General features: G+C 40.0%; 1 protein-coding gene across 1 annotated transcript in view; it reads left to right on the top strand.

The window, feature by feature from the left end:
- The window catches only part of SORCS3 (sortilin related VPS10 domain containing receptor 3), a 639,289-nt gene that overhangs the window by 569,637 nt on the left and 52,888 nt on the right, over positions 1-16,764 (top strand). The window contains exons 15-17 of the mRNA XM_055249892.2: positions 3,628-3,745; positions 4,752-4,885; positions 14,796-14,909. Coding sequence (XP_055105867.2) covers positions 3,628-3,745; positions 4,752-4,885; positions 14,796-14,909 — 366 coding nt within the window. The remainder of the gene's footprint in view (positions 1-3,627; positions 3,746-4,751; positions 4,886-14,795; positions 14,910-16,764) is intronic.

Here is a 16,764-nt window from a genome sequence, read left to right as displayed (position 1 = left end):
TCGAGACCAGCCTGACCAACGTGGAGAAACATTGTCTCTACTAAAAAAGTACAAAATTAGCCGGGTGTGGTGGCATATGCCTGTAATCCCAGCTACTCGGGAGGCTGAGGCAGGAGAATTGCTTGGACCAGGGAGGTGGAGGTTGCGGTGAGCCGAGATTGTGCCGTTGCACTCCAGCCTGGGCAAAAAGAATGAAACTCCATTTCAACAACAAAAAAAAAAAAAAAAAAAAGAAAGAAAGAAAATTCTCTCACATTTTATAACCTTCCACACTTTTATTGTTGGTTATTTTTTACATGCAAGAGAGCTCCCTAGAATATCCACCTGCTGCTCTTCCCTCACTGCACTTTCCTAAGTCATGTCCAGGTTAACCAGCCTTAGTTCTTACACCGCATTTTGGGTAGATGAAAGTGGTTTTGGATCATATGGCCACCTGTATTAGTTTCCTGTGGCTGTTGTAACAAATTTAGTGTCTTAAAAGAACAGACATTTATTCTCTTGTAGTTCTGGAGTTTAGAGTCCACAATCAAAAGGTCAACAGGCCTCTACTCCCCTGGGGCGCTAGGGGAGAATTCATTCTTTGCTTCTTCCATCTTCCTGAAGTTCTAGGTATTCTTTGGCTTGGGCTGCATAACTCCAATTTTGGCTTCTGTCTTCACATGGCCTTCTCCTCACTGCATGCTACTCATCTTTGTGTCTTTTATAATGATACTTGTCATTGGATTTAGAGCCCACCCTGATAATCCAAAATGATCTCAACTCAAGACCCTTGATTTACAAGTGCAAAGATGCTTTTCCTACATAAGGTCACATTCACAGTTCCAGGGAATAGGAAGTAGTCGTATATTATTGCAGGTCACCATTCAGTGCAGTGTGCCATCTTAGTCACTGTCTTCTTCAGTGGTCCTTAAACTTTAGGAACTATGAACCTCTTTGAATAATCTGATAAAATATATGTGATTTTTATTTATAGATGAGTACATATGTGCCAATAAGCACATTTTTGTTTGTTTAAAATTTAAGCAGATTCATACTTCACCACCACTACCAAAGCCCAAATATGTACTGTAGATTGAGACACTCAGTCTATGTCCTTCTTGAATGGTAGCAACCAAAAGCAACCACAATTTTCCTGGTGATCTGGTTAATGTAGAAAAAACCAGGTTATTGCCTCTTTGGTTCTAGATAATACACATAACTCTGTTAATGCATTTCAAGATCACGTTAAATATTTTATGTCTCCCTGAAGTGTTCACATTGTGTGTGGAAACTCTTAAGCTGCTATTATTATTACTATTAAACCTGAAAACTACCAAGCCCCATTTCTTTTATCTGGTACTTATGTAATTACCATGGAGAGGATCTAGCTAGCATTTCTCCAGGTTACATCACACCTTATTAAATTAAGCCTATCTCTTTAGTCTGTCACGACCTTGTTGAGTCTTGCTCCTGCCATCGAGCATATTGAGGACTTCCTCCAGCTTTATGTCATCAAAAAATTCAATTTCCAGTGATGGCCATTATTTTCATGTCTTCAAGTCATTAATAAAAATGATGAACAAGAAAGAGCAGACGACAGAACCTTGCAGCGGGCTACTCTCACTTCCCTCTTGGTTGATTTTAATGTCTTCATTAGGTACTGTTCAGCCACATGATTTTACCAAGCTCCTGGCTCATATTTTCTCAATCTTTTTGTCAAGATTCCTATGACAGACCCTGTTCAAATGCCATGTCTGGTATCCAGGTAAATCATGTGCTTCCCATTTTCCTCTTCTGTCTGCCCAGTAACCTTTTAATAAAAAGGAATGTGATTAATCTGACATGACATCTTTTGTGATCTAGGAAGTACATTTAAACTATTTGGAGTCAGCAGGAATATTTGGTTTAGCATCATTAACATCCTGCACTAGGAGTATTCCAGTCAGAGAAGACTTAACTGCTGGAAGTGGTATCTGAATGCAAGAGTTTTGAAGGCTGGATAGAGAAAAAAAAGAGATATCTGTCAAGGTCTCCTCCCACTGTTTGTTTGTTTGTTTCATTTTCCCTTGATGAGCTTATCAGTTTAACTGTCCTCTCTTCAAACAAGCAAAAATGTTTGATAAGAAAGAGCTGTTTTGTTAAAGATTTAAAATGGATTGACTGACCTCTATGTAAAATGAATTCAGAGCTAAGAAATGGAAATACCTTAGTGGATGACCTGGCATCGATGAATTGGATTTGGAAAGCACTGGATTTAGCAAGAATGCAAGAGAACAGAGAGAACCCAGGGAGAGGGAGTTAGGTTTGCTTTGCTCCACAGTGTCAGCTGCATATGTTGGGTATTCTAGGCTCAGAGCTTCTCCTATCTCATGCTGAGCCTAGATCCATATAAAACCCATGTAGTTTTACTAAAGGAGAGATCCTGTCTCTCTTTCAAAATCTGCTTAATTTTCTTTTAGATAAGGCTCTAAAAGGTTTGATTTAACTTTTATCTGAAGCACATTCAAAATTGATCCTGAGATGTATTGTAAATTGGATGATCTACAAAAACAACTCTATATTCTTCCTCATTTCACAAGTTTTGTCAGTCTCTACCTTTCCCATAAGCATCCTCATCTTTTAGAGAGCATAAGAAAATGACCCAGGAAGAGAGTTAATCTTGTAGTTTTCACCATAACAGTATCTGAACTTGGGCAGAGGAGAATCCAGGGCTGGTAGTGTGATTAAGTCTTGCTGAAATGGAAGCCATCCAACTCCTTGAAAGACTTCAGTTGTTTTAAGTTAGCAGCATGATCAGTCTCCCGTTTACATCACTATGATAGATGTCTTGCATTGTAATTGCAAGACATGCCACCCGAGTAGAGTATGGATGATCAGTCTTATTTTTTTTCTATTTTTCTAGAAACGATTGATCATTCATATTTATAGGGCAATCAACTGCTGGGCTTTGAAAAGGTCAGTATTGATTATCTAAGTCACAGATGGTGTGCTTCTTTACTATACATAAATATGAGTTCCTTTTATGAGTCTGCTGTGATTTTTTTTTCTTTTTAAGGAAGGAGGAGGGAGGGTAGGTATTCACGTGCGTTAAACAGTGGGAATTTCAACTAACACACTTAAATTCACCTAGGACTTTGCAGCTGGCAAAGTTGTACTTTAAATTAGCAAATTCACTCCTTCTACCCCAACATATATATGTACAATCCACTTTACAGATGAGGAAACTGAGTCCCTGTCAATGGACATGGGCAGGCAAAATGCCAGTGCTTGCATTAAGGAGAAATGGGAAGGCTGTGTATCTAAAGCTGAACAGGGGTTTTATATGGGTGGTGAGTTTGGGACTACCGGTCCCAATTTTTTTTTCTTTACTGGGCTTTCTATATTTTAAATGCTTCCTGTAATAGACATATATTACTTTTGCAATTTAAAAAATGGTTGATTTAAAACCCACTGTGAATGACATGCCAGTTGGTTGAATTGTATGGATAGTGGGCTTTCTCCTCAATGGCCCTCAAGGAACTCACTTTGGAAGAACAACTAAAGTCCAGGCTGCAGTGAATCTCTATCTCCTTCCCAGTTTCTATGCATTAGTGACTGACTATGGGACCTTCTCCACTTGTGTCTCCCACTCCTCCCCTAAACACTTAGAGTTTTTGGCCACTTCAGCCTCCGCTCCGAATGGCAATTGGTGAAAGTGGACTACAAATCTATCTTCAGCCGGCATTGCACCAAGGAGGACTATCAGACCTGGCACCTGCTCAATCAGGTACACCCCAGGGAGGTGGAGTGCTGGCTTTGAGGAGGAGGAGCTAGTGCAAGCCCTGTTGGGTCTTATCTGAGCCTTCCTATTTCGGGGAGGAAGATAGTGGGTCATCTGAGGATGTGGGTGTGGATTTGGAGAAAAGGGTGAAACACACTCAGGTCCAGTAGGGCCAGATGATATTTAGGAAGCATCTCCCATCCTGGGATCCTATCTACTAATTGAGGTCACTGAGCTGCCTGGGGGAAAGGTGATGATGATAACCTGGGGGTTTAGCTCTATCCATGGAGAAATGAGCTTTTTACAGCTAAAAGAAGGCCTCCAAGAGTTGCTCATTTTATCTGCCAGTGTAGAGGGCGAGAGCATTTCTCAGACTTTCCTGAAATAAGGGACCCATAGCACTGGAAACAGGTCCACTGAGAAAGGGTGTCAGGGTGGGTAGGTCTAGCAATGGTAGATATTTTCCGCTGTGAGAAATAGGCAGGCTTCTGCATTCTTCAGAACCACTGGGTCCTTATAATTTGTATCAACTTCTCATTTCTTTGTTCTTGACTGGGAATTAAGATTTGGGCATGGTCATTTATCATAGAGAGGGAACATTTTGGGTCAACTTCAATTTCCCTCTGAAGATGATGTGAGAAATGTGCCAGAAATGGGCTCCTTTCCACTAGAATTGCTACTGAAGCCGTTTGGGCAAATGCCTGGTGGTCTGCAAAGATGCCTGGAGCCCTTACATTCTCTATGGAGGTGGAGCAGAAACAGGATGATGTAGACATCACTGGCTTGGGTGGGTGGAGGGTAGAAGTGGGCCCACCTTCCATAATGTTCCTTTTATGTGGTAGTAAAAGATTAGCACTTTTATTCTTGAAACTCCTGGATCATTACTGAGAATGAGACTGCTGCATAAAGTACCTAAATGAGAATGAACAGGCTAATTCTTCTTGTTGACAACTGGTTTATTTCACCACTTCTATGTTTTTCTGTCTCTCACACTATGGAATTTCTCTCTAAGGGAGAGCCTTGTGTCATGGGAGAAAGGAAAATATTCAAGAAACGTAAGCCAGGAGCTCAGTGTGCCCTGGGCCGAGACCACTCAGGATCAGTGGTCTCAGAACCATGTGTCTGTGCCAATTGGGACTTCGAGTGGTGAGTTGTTTGGCATTTCATTGCCAATTCCAACCAGGTCTTCACCTGTCTGTGGGGTGGGGTGGGGTGAAGATGAAGTTAGGAGAGGAAGCATGACCCAGAGATAGGAGGTGTATCTGCTGGCCTGTGGGCCCAACCATCCCAGTTACTGGGCCAGATGGGAAGTCTGCATCCCTGGAAGGAGGACAGGCTGAGGCATTTTCACAGAGAGGGTCACTGCTCTATCACAGCAGCATCTCTCGGGGGGCTTCTTCTCATCTGCAATGAGCAGCTGTATTGGAAACTACTGGAGAAGTTGGGCTGGGCATTGACAGAGGTTAGAGATCTACTGCCTTGCTGTTGCCTCCAGCCACATGCACTCTCATTGTGCTCTTCCACGTGACCTCTCTCTTATTTCCTTTTTCTCCCCCTAATAACGGCAATCAAGAACAACCTTAAATCTCACTTAATGAAATTCAAATCTCACCTATAGACAATTACTCCCAAATTTCCAAATATTTACCTCTAGCTCTGGCCTCCCCCTTCTCTCGGTTAGACACATATGTGTCTGGCTATCTACTCAGCATTCATCTCCTCTTGATTCATTACCAGGGATATCAAACTTAAGGCAGCCAAAGCAAAGCTTTTCTTGAATCCCCCTCATTGGAAGGAGTCCCTTGCCCAGTTTTTCCAGTTTCAATAAAACACACAGCTATCCACTCAGTTGCCAGAAGGGCTTGGTTTCTCCTTTTCTTTCACTGTCAGATCCAGGCCATCTGCAAGTCCTTGCAGTTTCTACCCCCAAAACACATTCTAACTCAAAGCACTTCTTTCCATCTCGCAGCTGTCTGTATCACTCCAGGAATCAAACTTTCTCCACGTCCACCCTTGTCACTTAAAATTCATTCTCCTCACAGCAACCGAGATGGTATTTTAAAAACTGAAACCATATCTTATCACTACTACACTTAAAATACTCCAATATCTTCCCCCTCACTTAAAATCTAATCTTCTTTCCTTAGTTTCCTCCATTGTAGGTGATTTGGCCCTGCAATTACCTTTATGTCTAAATTCCTTACTGTTCTTACCTCATACACTGTATTGCAACCACATTCCCACCTCCTGCACCTTTATTAATCCCGGCTCATTCCTAGCAGAGGGAGCAGAAAATGCAAGAATTTCTTCCAAATCTTAGTATGGCCGGCACCTTTGAGTCACTCATGTCTCAGCAAAAATGCCAGCTTCTCAGAAATGCCTCCTGAGACCACCTAATCTCACCTATACCCTGGCATAGTCTAGCATATCGCTGTTTTATTATCTCCTTAGTATTAATTGCCGTACAAAATGAACATGTTTTTGGTTGTTCTACTATCACCTATCTTTCTCCAGTAGAATGTAAGTGCTGGGAATGCAGGAGTTTTAGACTTTCCTTGTTTCTGCATCCACAGTGCTTGGCCTGCAGTAAACATTCAATAAAGAGTTGTAGCATGTTTCTGAACATTGTTCCTTTTAGGAGGGTCAAAAAACTCCCCAATTCTGGGAATGGGTACATAGCACTCCGATCCCAGCTGGATGAATTCTTCCTCTGCATCACAATAAAAAGCTAAAGTTCAATTTGATTATTTTGGTAGCCCATCTCAGCTTTGTCTTTGTTAAAAGACAAAACTAAGGGCTTGGGCATTGGCCTCTAAACTTGGGAGGGGCAGGGCAATGATAGAGCTGCATTTGGGCTTCTCTGGCATCAAATAGCCAAAATAAGTCCAAGTGGGCACAGAGCAGCTGCCCCTGAATGGCAGCCTCACTCCTTCCAGCCTTATTCCATCCAGCTGGTTTTTTAGCTTGATTTGTACTAGAAACTATCCTTTGTTTCTCACTTTCTGCTAGGAATATAACTGGAAGCCAGAGGAGTGACTCTGACTGCTCTCCACCTGTTCTTTATCCTTAAACTCATACCTGGGAAAGCATGGCTTCAGTGAAATTCATGAAAATGAGATATACTAAATGTAATTTAAATTTGACTGGCAGAGTCCTTTCTGTGACCATTTTGAGCCCTTGGCAACAAAGCATATTTTCACATTGTGAAAAATATTTTCAATTATTAATCACAATTAAGCAAAAACAGTCACAGCAATGAGTGCAGTAGGCCACTCAAAATTCTGGCTTGTGACATATTGATGTCAACCTGAATATTCAGAATATTAATTTCAGGCTTCCTTACATCCTTCTGCAGACTAACTCCACTGAGGCACAGTGTCTTTGAATTTGTCATGATACATGTTCTCCTGTGTCTCTGTGTGCCATAATAGACCCTCACCCATTGTTGGGTAGCATCACAAGTGAGAAGAATTAAGAACTGTAAAATATTTTGTCATCAGTAATTCCATTAACATTTACTGGTCTGGGCAAAAATTCTAGCACTGATAGTCACAGTTTTTGACCTTGGCAAGTTTTCTTAATCTTTGTGACTTCATCTCTACAGCTGCAAAATAAAAATGCATAACATCTACCTCATTGGGTCCTAAGGAAGAATAAATGAATTAATATATTAATATACATCATTAATATAGATAAGGCATTTATCCTACTGATGTATAACAGAAATACAACATAGGCTGCCTATTGCTGCTGCTGTTGCTGCTGTTGTTATTCTTACACCCTAGGGGTAAGTGGTCCCTATGGTATTTTTGCAAGTAAACCAAAGCTTATACATCCAAATAAGCACTGTTTTCAGAGTAGTATCTTGGGGTCTTATCCATTTACTTCAATACTGGTGGCATTGTTCAAAGTATTTCTGAACCCTTCTTTAGGGAGTGCTGTCGGAATCCATCTATAAGTAAAGCATGGTGGGAGAGGTGAGGGGGAGCCTTTACAAGGCCTTCTGTGGTTCTCTTACTTGCACTGGTAGAGGTACCATGTGGACCAAAGACGCTGTAATGTCAGGATCTTTATTATTGCCATTTTAATGAGAAGAAACGTCTTGGATATAGGTTACTTGATCAAGGTTACATCCCTGGGAGAGAATGAGCTGGGGTTCAAGTGCAGATCTAGTTAAATTCCACATTCTCTCCTCCACACCCTGCCATTTCTCAATAAATCAAACAAGTCTTTATTATTTTAGATTCATTTTGCTTCAGAAAAAAATAGAGTTTCCAAGTTTAGTTACTCTAAAATTAAAACTCATCCCCAAAGGACTTGGGTTTACTGCTGTTGATGAAATATAAGGTAGAATGTTTCCTTAACACTAAAACAATTTTCAGTGAAGTAGTTTTGACCATTGGTACTAGAATCATAATAGGTGTATGGTCTCCAAAAATATTTTATGGAATTTTTTTGATATATAAGGTGGTGTATGTTTGCATTTCTGTAGCCAATCACACCTCATGTTAAAAAGAATATAGGAGAGCCACTTGAGTAGAGTAGAGAAGTAGACAAGGCTTGATGCTGGGTTTGTGGTCATAATCTCAGAACACAAACAAACAAAAAAATCACATGGCCTATAAAGTTTTTTTTTACTACTACTGAGTAGGGGAGAAGTTGTTTTTGATTACCGAAATTTCTGAATTATTTACAGTGATTTTTGGGGGGACAATGAGACTGAATATTTGAAATTGTCTTCTTGTTTTTAAGTTAACTTCAATAAACATAGTGATTGGTTAAAAGATACAGTTTTTCCATCAAATACAGTTTGTCTGTTTGCTGGCCTTTAATGCTAATGCTAGGAATCAGCATATGGCATATAGCCTTGTCCCTTTCTCAGTGGTCCTCTCTAGCAGGAATTATTATTAGCTAAGGCATCTGAAATGCCCAGTGCAGTTAGTACCAGTGATTATCATGCACAGTCCATTTAGATGTTTCCCTAGGCCAAATCAGGGCAGGTTCATTTGATTGATCTAGGAAAAGTTCAAGCCTCAGAGACAGCAGAGAGAGGGTATCACCTACTTCAGTCAGTTTGGGAGGGAAGAGTAAAGGCTGGGAAGGATGAATTAAATGTCTTCACTTTGGTGGAAGAATTGAGGAGTGCAACCTGGATTCACAGAGGGAAGATATTTTCTACCTGTGTCCCTCTTCTGCAAGAAGAGAGGAGGTTTTCTAGATTCTCAGAAGCATTTATTTGCAGCAAAACATTCACTTCCACAACTTTCTCCAGAGCGAGTATCAGTAATAAGTATGAATTCTGCATAAAGATCGATGTTTCAACATAAGAGCCTCATAAATCCGCCAGCCTCAAGCATACCCTAGAGAGCCACTTTGCAGCAACCTCCATCATGGCACTGGAGAAGGACCAAGAACAAATCCTTATTGAGAGTAAAGGTTGTTAGAGACCAGCAGGCCGTCAGAAAAGGTGCAAGAGGGGGCTCCTCTAAAGTCACACAAGGGCTCGTGAGAGGGAGTAGCCCTCCAGGAGACCTGAATTCACTTGTTCAGTGAGAAACCAGGTTGAACCAGAGATTATTATGCCCAGGAGTTCTTTTCTTTCACTCATTCACCTAACTTCTCACTCAACAAAAACTTTTACTGAGCCCCTACTATGTAAGCAGATGTTTTACCGTATCTTTGAGATGAATTATCTTAATCTTCTCAATGAACTCCCAGAAGGAGAGTCTGCTATTACAGACATTTTACAGATAAAGGAATGGAACACAGAGATGTTAAGTAATTCATTCAGGATAATATTATTCTGACTTCAGGGTCCTGAGTCTTAGTATGTATTACTGGCTACCTCCATGTCCCATATGGCACTGCATCCACAAAGCAAGTTTATTGAGTGGTGATGTAGAAGACAGGGGAGGAGATTTGGGGCTGTCACAGCACATACATTCAGATGTATCCAAAGTACATAAATATAGTGATTCCCCAGAGTAAGCTTGAGTACTCTGCCTATGGAGCACAAGCAAGGATGTGTTTCCACAGTGGACAAATCAGAGGATAAACAAGACAATAAACAACATTGTTATTTACAAAATATACAAAATATACAAAATTTATAAAATATACAAAAGAGGTATTGCACTAAAAGAAGCATAGCAGAAAATAATGAGTATAATTAAATGCTGAATTTTATGGTCCAAAGCTATCATAGTCACATGTGGTTATTTGCATTAAAATGAAATAAAAAATGTTATTCCTTCATTGCACTAGTTAGGGGCTACCATATTAGCTTAATATAAAATATTTCTCTTATCATAGAAAGTTCTATTGAACAGCACTGGTTCTGACTGTATGTACTATAGATACACAAAACAAAGAGAACAAAAAGATCACTGTGAACTGAAGTAATCATGGAAGGCTTCCTGCAGGAGGTGGTGGTGGAACTATGTAGACTTCCTGCTGAGGAAGAAAAGGAAAATAGGCAGTACTTCAAGGAAATAAATAAGAGACTAAGAAAACATAAACCTAAAGAAAACATTAGATTAGGAGAAATATTTGAGGAATGATTGTTGGATTTTCCAAGCATTTTCTGAAATAGTTGGCATATAATTGTAATTTTTCTTTGCGGCTGTATTTGGGCTTATGTCTTAGCTAAATGATGAGGTTAATGATTAATCCATTGTTTTTGTTGCTGTTGGGCCTGCTTGTGTTTGTTGAGTGCTCACTCCATGCCTACCAAGAACCTCTATCTGCCTAATCCCAAACCTACCATGCTATCCTGCCTGCTAAAGTGGAACAGGGTGACTGTAGATCACTAGTACTGGACTCTCAACTGGCAGTTGGGAGGAGATGGAGAAATGGGAATCAGGGAGGCTGTGATATGGCTGTGAGTGGTCTGAGAGCCCCTGCAGCTTGTCTGGAAGAGACCATGACTTCTTGGTTGGCTCCAAGAGTCTCAGAATGTCATTCCTGGGGACTAGGGGCCTCCTTAATGAGCCAGTGGGTGCCCTATGGGCTTGGACTCATGCTGAACAGGGATCAGGAGTCTCCATTATCACCTCTGCCACTGTCAGCTGTGTACAATCTTTGGCAAAGTCATTTCTCCTCTTTTTGCTTTTCTTTTCCAATCTACCAACTTAGGAGATTGGATCCAAGAATAAAAGCATCCCTTCCTATTTTGGCATGCAGGGTTTATTATTATTATTATTTCTATACTGTCCTGGCTATCCCTCCTTTAGAATCTAAGCCTTTTCCCTGGATGGCATTTGGAAGACATACAGGTTCCCGGAAATGAAAAAGTTGTCCCTAAACTTTTAGAACTTCTAAAGCTGTTATAGTCGAGAAAGACATAGAGGTGACTTTTTTCTTGAAGGAAAATGTGTGTGTGTTTGCAGAATCTGCAGCAGCAGACTTCCCCGAGGCAAATCAAACTTTCTGGTGCATTCTGTCCAAACCTCACAATTCAACAGAAAAATGCCTTTCCCCAGGAAGCTGGAGCAACAGCTGGAGCTGCTTGTTTGTCTAAATCATGCAGACTTCGGAGCTGGGAAGGAGGTTGGGCTGTATGAGATATTTTAATATACATTTAGGAGAAATTAATGAAGAAGTCCACAGCTTGGAGGCAGCCAGCTTCCGCTAGTGTTGTTAAATATTAATGAGATTCTTTTACTCTTTGGGGCAAAGCAACATGCCTGGTGCACCTTTTAAAATTACTGCATTGCTGACAGGTAGCAGAGCTGAACAGAACTGCTAAACACGGTTATATTTAGCAAAGACCATTAAGATGTTTCTTTCATTCTTAAAATTGCTTGAGAGAGAGCACTCTTCCTTCATAGATTACCAGTAATCCCTAGGGTTAGTAGGACATTCAATAGATTTACCTCAGAAAACAACTGGAGAATTTTTGATAAGTAGTAAGGATACACCACAGCCCGATAGTTCCACAGATAAAAAATGGTTAGAAATAAGTAATTCAGGCCAGGAACATGGGCTCACGCCTATAATCCCAGTACTTCGGGAGGCTGAGGTGGGCAGATCACTTGAGGTCAGGAGTTTGAGACCAGCCTGGCCAACGCGGCAAAACCCTGTCTCTACTAAAAATACAAAAATTAACCCAGCGTGGTGGTGGGTGCCTGTAATCCCAGCTACTCGGGAGGCTGAGGCAGGAGAATCACTTGAACCTGGGAGGCGGAGGTTTCGGTGAGCTGAGATCACATCACTGCACTCCAGCCTGGGTGACAGAGTGAGACTCTGTCTGAGAGAGAGAGAAAAAAAGAGAGAAATAAGAGATCCAGCGGTGTGCTTGTAAATATTCAACTGCTGGCTCTCTGGGAACAAACAAATTAGTACTCCCTGATTAATGGTATCTGCTGATCATTATACATATTCCCATCATGGCAGATTTCAAACTACCAACCTGACATGAGTGAACGCAGAATTGGGGAGAGATAGCTAGTACCACAACATTATATAATATTCCCACCATACAGATACATGGATGTAAAAGCACCTCAATAGCATGGACAATAGAATGATAGAATATTTTTATGTAATATAGTATATATTATATATAATAATAAAATATAGTAATCAAGAATGTATGCTTTAAGTATTACCTTTGTAATATAATTTATATAATTGAAATTTCATACAATTTCATTTTAAATAGTGGCTTTGTTTAACCATTAATTAGCTTGCAAAATTTCTGAGATGTTAACTGCGAGCTCTCATGGGCTGTTACAAGCTGGCACAACACTGAGTCCATATGAACTGTCAGGCTGAGAGATCTCCAGTAGTTAATCAGGAGGCTTGTCCAAAACATTTACTTGGCAGAAATGTCTTTCTTCTTCCTTCCTTCCAGCTTCATTTAAACATGCCAATATCAAGACTGATCTCAAGTTCCACCTTTCTATGTAGAAATCCATGATTCTTGTCACATTAACTCCACAGGAATCTGTTGGGCATTGGGGGCTACTCTCTGCAGTCCACACTGTACCTTCAGTTATGGGCTCACAGTCTTCCTGCAGAGATAGATGTAATGCAATCATGTAATCCAATGGGATAATTTTTTTTTTCTTTTGAAACGGAGTTTCGCTCTTGTTGCCCAGGCTGGAGTGCAGTGGTGCAGTCTTGGTTCACTGCAACCTCCACCTCCTGGGTTCGAGCGTTTCTCCTGCCTCAGCCTCCCAAGTAGCTGGGATTACAGGCTCCTGCCACCATGCCTGGCTAATTTTTGTGTATTTTTAGTAGAGACGGGGTTTCACCATGTTGGCCAGGCTGGTCTCAAACTCCTGACCTCAGATGATCCACCCATCTCAGCCTCCCAAAGTGCTGGGATTACAGGTGTGAATCACTGTGCCCAGCTGCAATTGCTTTCTAATGTAATTGGAATTCATTTACCCAATAAATATTTAATGCCTGAAATGTCCTAGGTACTGTTCTAAATTCATATTGGCCAAAAACAAACAAACAAAACAAAAACTGAAAATTATCCCTGCTCTTTTGTAGCTTCCATTTATAGTTACCAACAGGTTATGACCTCAAAGATTTTGTCTGGGGAACCAGCGCTGGCCTTCTATGACCTAGATATTAAAGAAGGATAAGTAGGAAACTACCAAACATAGAAAAAAGTGGAATGCTTCAAGCCTGAGGGATTACATATAAAAAGATAAAGAGGGTTGAAAAGGCTGGCTAGAAGTGTTCAGTTAAGAGTTTGATGGGAAGATGGGTAAGAAGGTGGGGTGGGGTCAGACTCCGAAGCTATTGTGTATGATCTCATTAATCAATTGGTTCTTCTTAGCTCTACTGTTTAGTGCTGTGCTGCATACGGTTTTATTCTGCTCTTTGGTCATGTTTGGGATATGCTATATCTCTCTTCCCCAAAGACTGAAAACCCTTTGAGGACAGGGATTGTCACACCTTTTTAAGTTTATTATTATTATTATTATTATTTTACAAGGCAGGGCACATAGTGAGTTATAAGTAGATGTGGAATTAAATTTAAATTTTTAGTCCCCTCTCCCCTTCATTCCTATTGTAGATATACACAAAGAAAATTTGCCTCTATTTTCATTGGACTTCCACAAAATCTTGGCTCAAAGAATATGCAGGAAGCAGAAAAAGAAAGGAGTTGTGGGTTCTGAGAAAGCAACTTATTTTCTGCTGCTTTATGTTTTATTAACACTTAATGGATTAATATTTATATGTCCAGTTTATTTTGCCCCATCAGTGAGTTTCAGAAAACCCTAGGATGCTTAACTTAGAAACATGAATTCTGCCAAGTGACGCTACCCTCAATGATCTCTGGTTGGCTACAAGAGCAATAATACCTTCTCCCTACTTTATTGTTCTTCTACTTTGACATTTACATAACCAGGAGTCTTCTGAAACTCCAAGAAGTAGGGAAACACCGTTTGGACTTCAGAGAGGGGACCTCCTTTTCTACACTGCTTTGTTACTTTCCCATTTTGCATCAGGGAGAAGAGGGGAAAGAAATAGTAGCAGACTTTCTTTCTTCATTTTATTATGGCTCGGATTTTAAAGAAACACACAAAAAGAGCTACAGTGTAGTTTAATTTTATTTTTGGGGAAATAGGGGCCTTTGTTTTATCTAGTCAGGAAAAGTTTGAATGGCTGTATGTGTCCATGTGAATGGACATGTATATACTTGTTTCAGAGAGGGTGAGTCATTGTCTTTGTTGTAATGTACTTATTTCAATAATTCTACCGTGACTTAAAATGTACTTTTAACAGCATCCTCTACATTTACTCCCCAGCCAATGTACCTGCCACATTATTTATATCAATACCTTTTTAAACCTAGAATTTCTATTTGCTAAGTTGCTATTTTGTTCTGTCGACTGGACTCCAAATGATATGGAATTATTTATAAAGCTAAAAGTTCATTTTCAAAATATGAATATTTGCCATCACTGGGGATATTTAAAACAATGTGTTATGACTTTCTGGATGGCAATAGGGACGTGTATATGTTTGTGTGTGCCTGCGGTTATTTTAGCATTTGTACATATATACTAGCATGCAATATTCATTTTCCTGACAGCGACTATGGGTATGAGAGACATGGGGAGAGCCAGTGTGTCCCAGCTTTCTGGTACAATCCAGCATCCCCATCAAAGGACTGCAGCCTTGGTCAAAGCTACCTTAACAGCACTGGGTAAGTAAAACACCTACAGGAAGTCAGCTCATTGTTTTCCTGTTTCTCTAAACTAGGACCAAAGGAAATGCATTGCTATTGAATACAATGGAGTGAAGATAGAATCTGTTTATAACAAATGGCGTTTGAGGGGAAATGAGGAGTTCTTTAGCTGAGAGTATCTATTTGGGGAGCATCCGAAGAGATTTCTGATCTACCAGATTTCAATACCTTTCGATATTTACTTATGATAGACCATAGTTACCGTTTTGGTTAATCCTTCTCTTCTGGAAGGTCATGTAGTCTTATTCCTTGACACTCAAGTGAATTAAATTCATACAAGTGATGTGCAGATATTACACTACTCTCAAGTGAAAGATGAACTGAAACTCTGACACTGACACTGAAAACTTAAAATGAAAACTCAAAAGTTCCATTCTAGGAATTCCTGGAATAAAAATGTCAAGGACCCCTTTCAGGAATTCTCAAATTACATGCGTGTTTATCTCTTTGTTCATGTATTAGTTACTCTTTCGGATGCTTGAAAAACATTTTCTTGAAGATTTGTTGTCTTGCCCTTTCCTTTGCTGCCTCTATAACCAAGAACAGATTTGGCAAGTGGATGGGTGGTCTAAGATAGCACCTCTCAAATGTTAATGTGCCTATCAATCATCTGGGGATCTTTTTAAAATGCAGCTTCTGATTTGGGAGATCTGGGGTCATGGTGAAATTCTTCCTTTCTGTGAGCTCCCATGCGATGTTGATATTGCTGGTCCCTGGACCACTCTTTGAGTAGCAAGGGACTGAGTTGTTCTGGATGCCAGTCTTAACTCTCCCAATGGATCTTCTGTCACCTCAGTCAAGTTATTCATCTTCTCGATGCTTTTGTCATAGCTAGTTGTAACATAATGTTGGGTACTATCTACCTAACTGATGTCAACAAAGGAAAAAATATGATGAAAAAGAAGTGCTGACTGGTCTGAGATACTCTGAAATGCATGCCAACTGTTTAGTTCTGGGAGGGCTATTCCTGGAGCCTGAGCTAAGGCTCAAGGATCTTTGCTGTTATTTAATTGTAGGAGTCTAGTTTAGGGACTTAAGGCACTCAAATTGCAGATCCAACAGCATGAACTTAAAGAGATTGTGGTGTCAGAGAACAAAGTGCAGGAAGTTTGAGGAAAGGGAGTATTATGCACACAAGTTATTAGCTGGGCCACCAAATTCCCAGCCAGGGCCTAAGCTGAATGTGATTGCAGGTTAAAACGGAATTATAAAAGAATTGAATTAAAGCATTTCATAGGATCATGTGACATGTGTAGGTAGACCACATTTTAAGCAACTTAGGTATGCCAAAATCCCAAATAGCTAACAAAATAATTCAGGAGAATGAAAGGGAATGGCAATTTTAAAAAAAAAGAAAACAAATATGCTACAGATGTCTACCAATACCTCCAGATTGTGTAAATGTTGGCTTATGTTTACAAATCATCAGCCAGCTTGAGTTAATGGCCAATTGAGGTTGAAAAAGAAGAGTAGATGATATCAAGTTTGTGTTAGGACATGGTACCCACTGAAATACCTATCATCAGTGAAAACTGAGTGTCTTGTAACTATACATCCTGAGAAAGTATAAATTGATTACAAATCTTGACTGTCTAGACCAGTGATGACCAAATTAACTATAATATGAGGCATATATGTAATTTCAGATTTTCTAGTAGCCACATTAAAAATGTAAAAAATAAGGTGATATTAATTTTAACAATGTTTTCTTTAACCCAAAATTTCCAAAATATTATCATTTCAACTGTCACACTAATGACATTTCAAGTGCTCAGTAGCCACAAAGAGAGCTACCATATTGGCTACCATATGG

This window comes from Symphalangus syndactylus, chromosome 2 (genome assembly GCF_028878055.3).
Source record: "Symphalangus syndactylus isolate Jambi chromosome 2, NHGRI_mSymSyn1-v2.1_pri, whole genome shotgun sequence".
NCBI classification, from domain to species: Eukaryota; Metazoa; Chordata; class Mammalia; order Primates; family Hylobatidae; genus Symphalangus; species Symphalangus syndactylus.
This window is presented reverse-complemented; position numbering and strand designations above follow the sequence as displayed.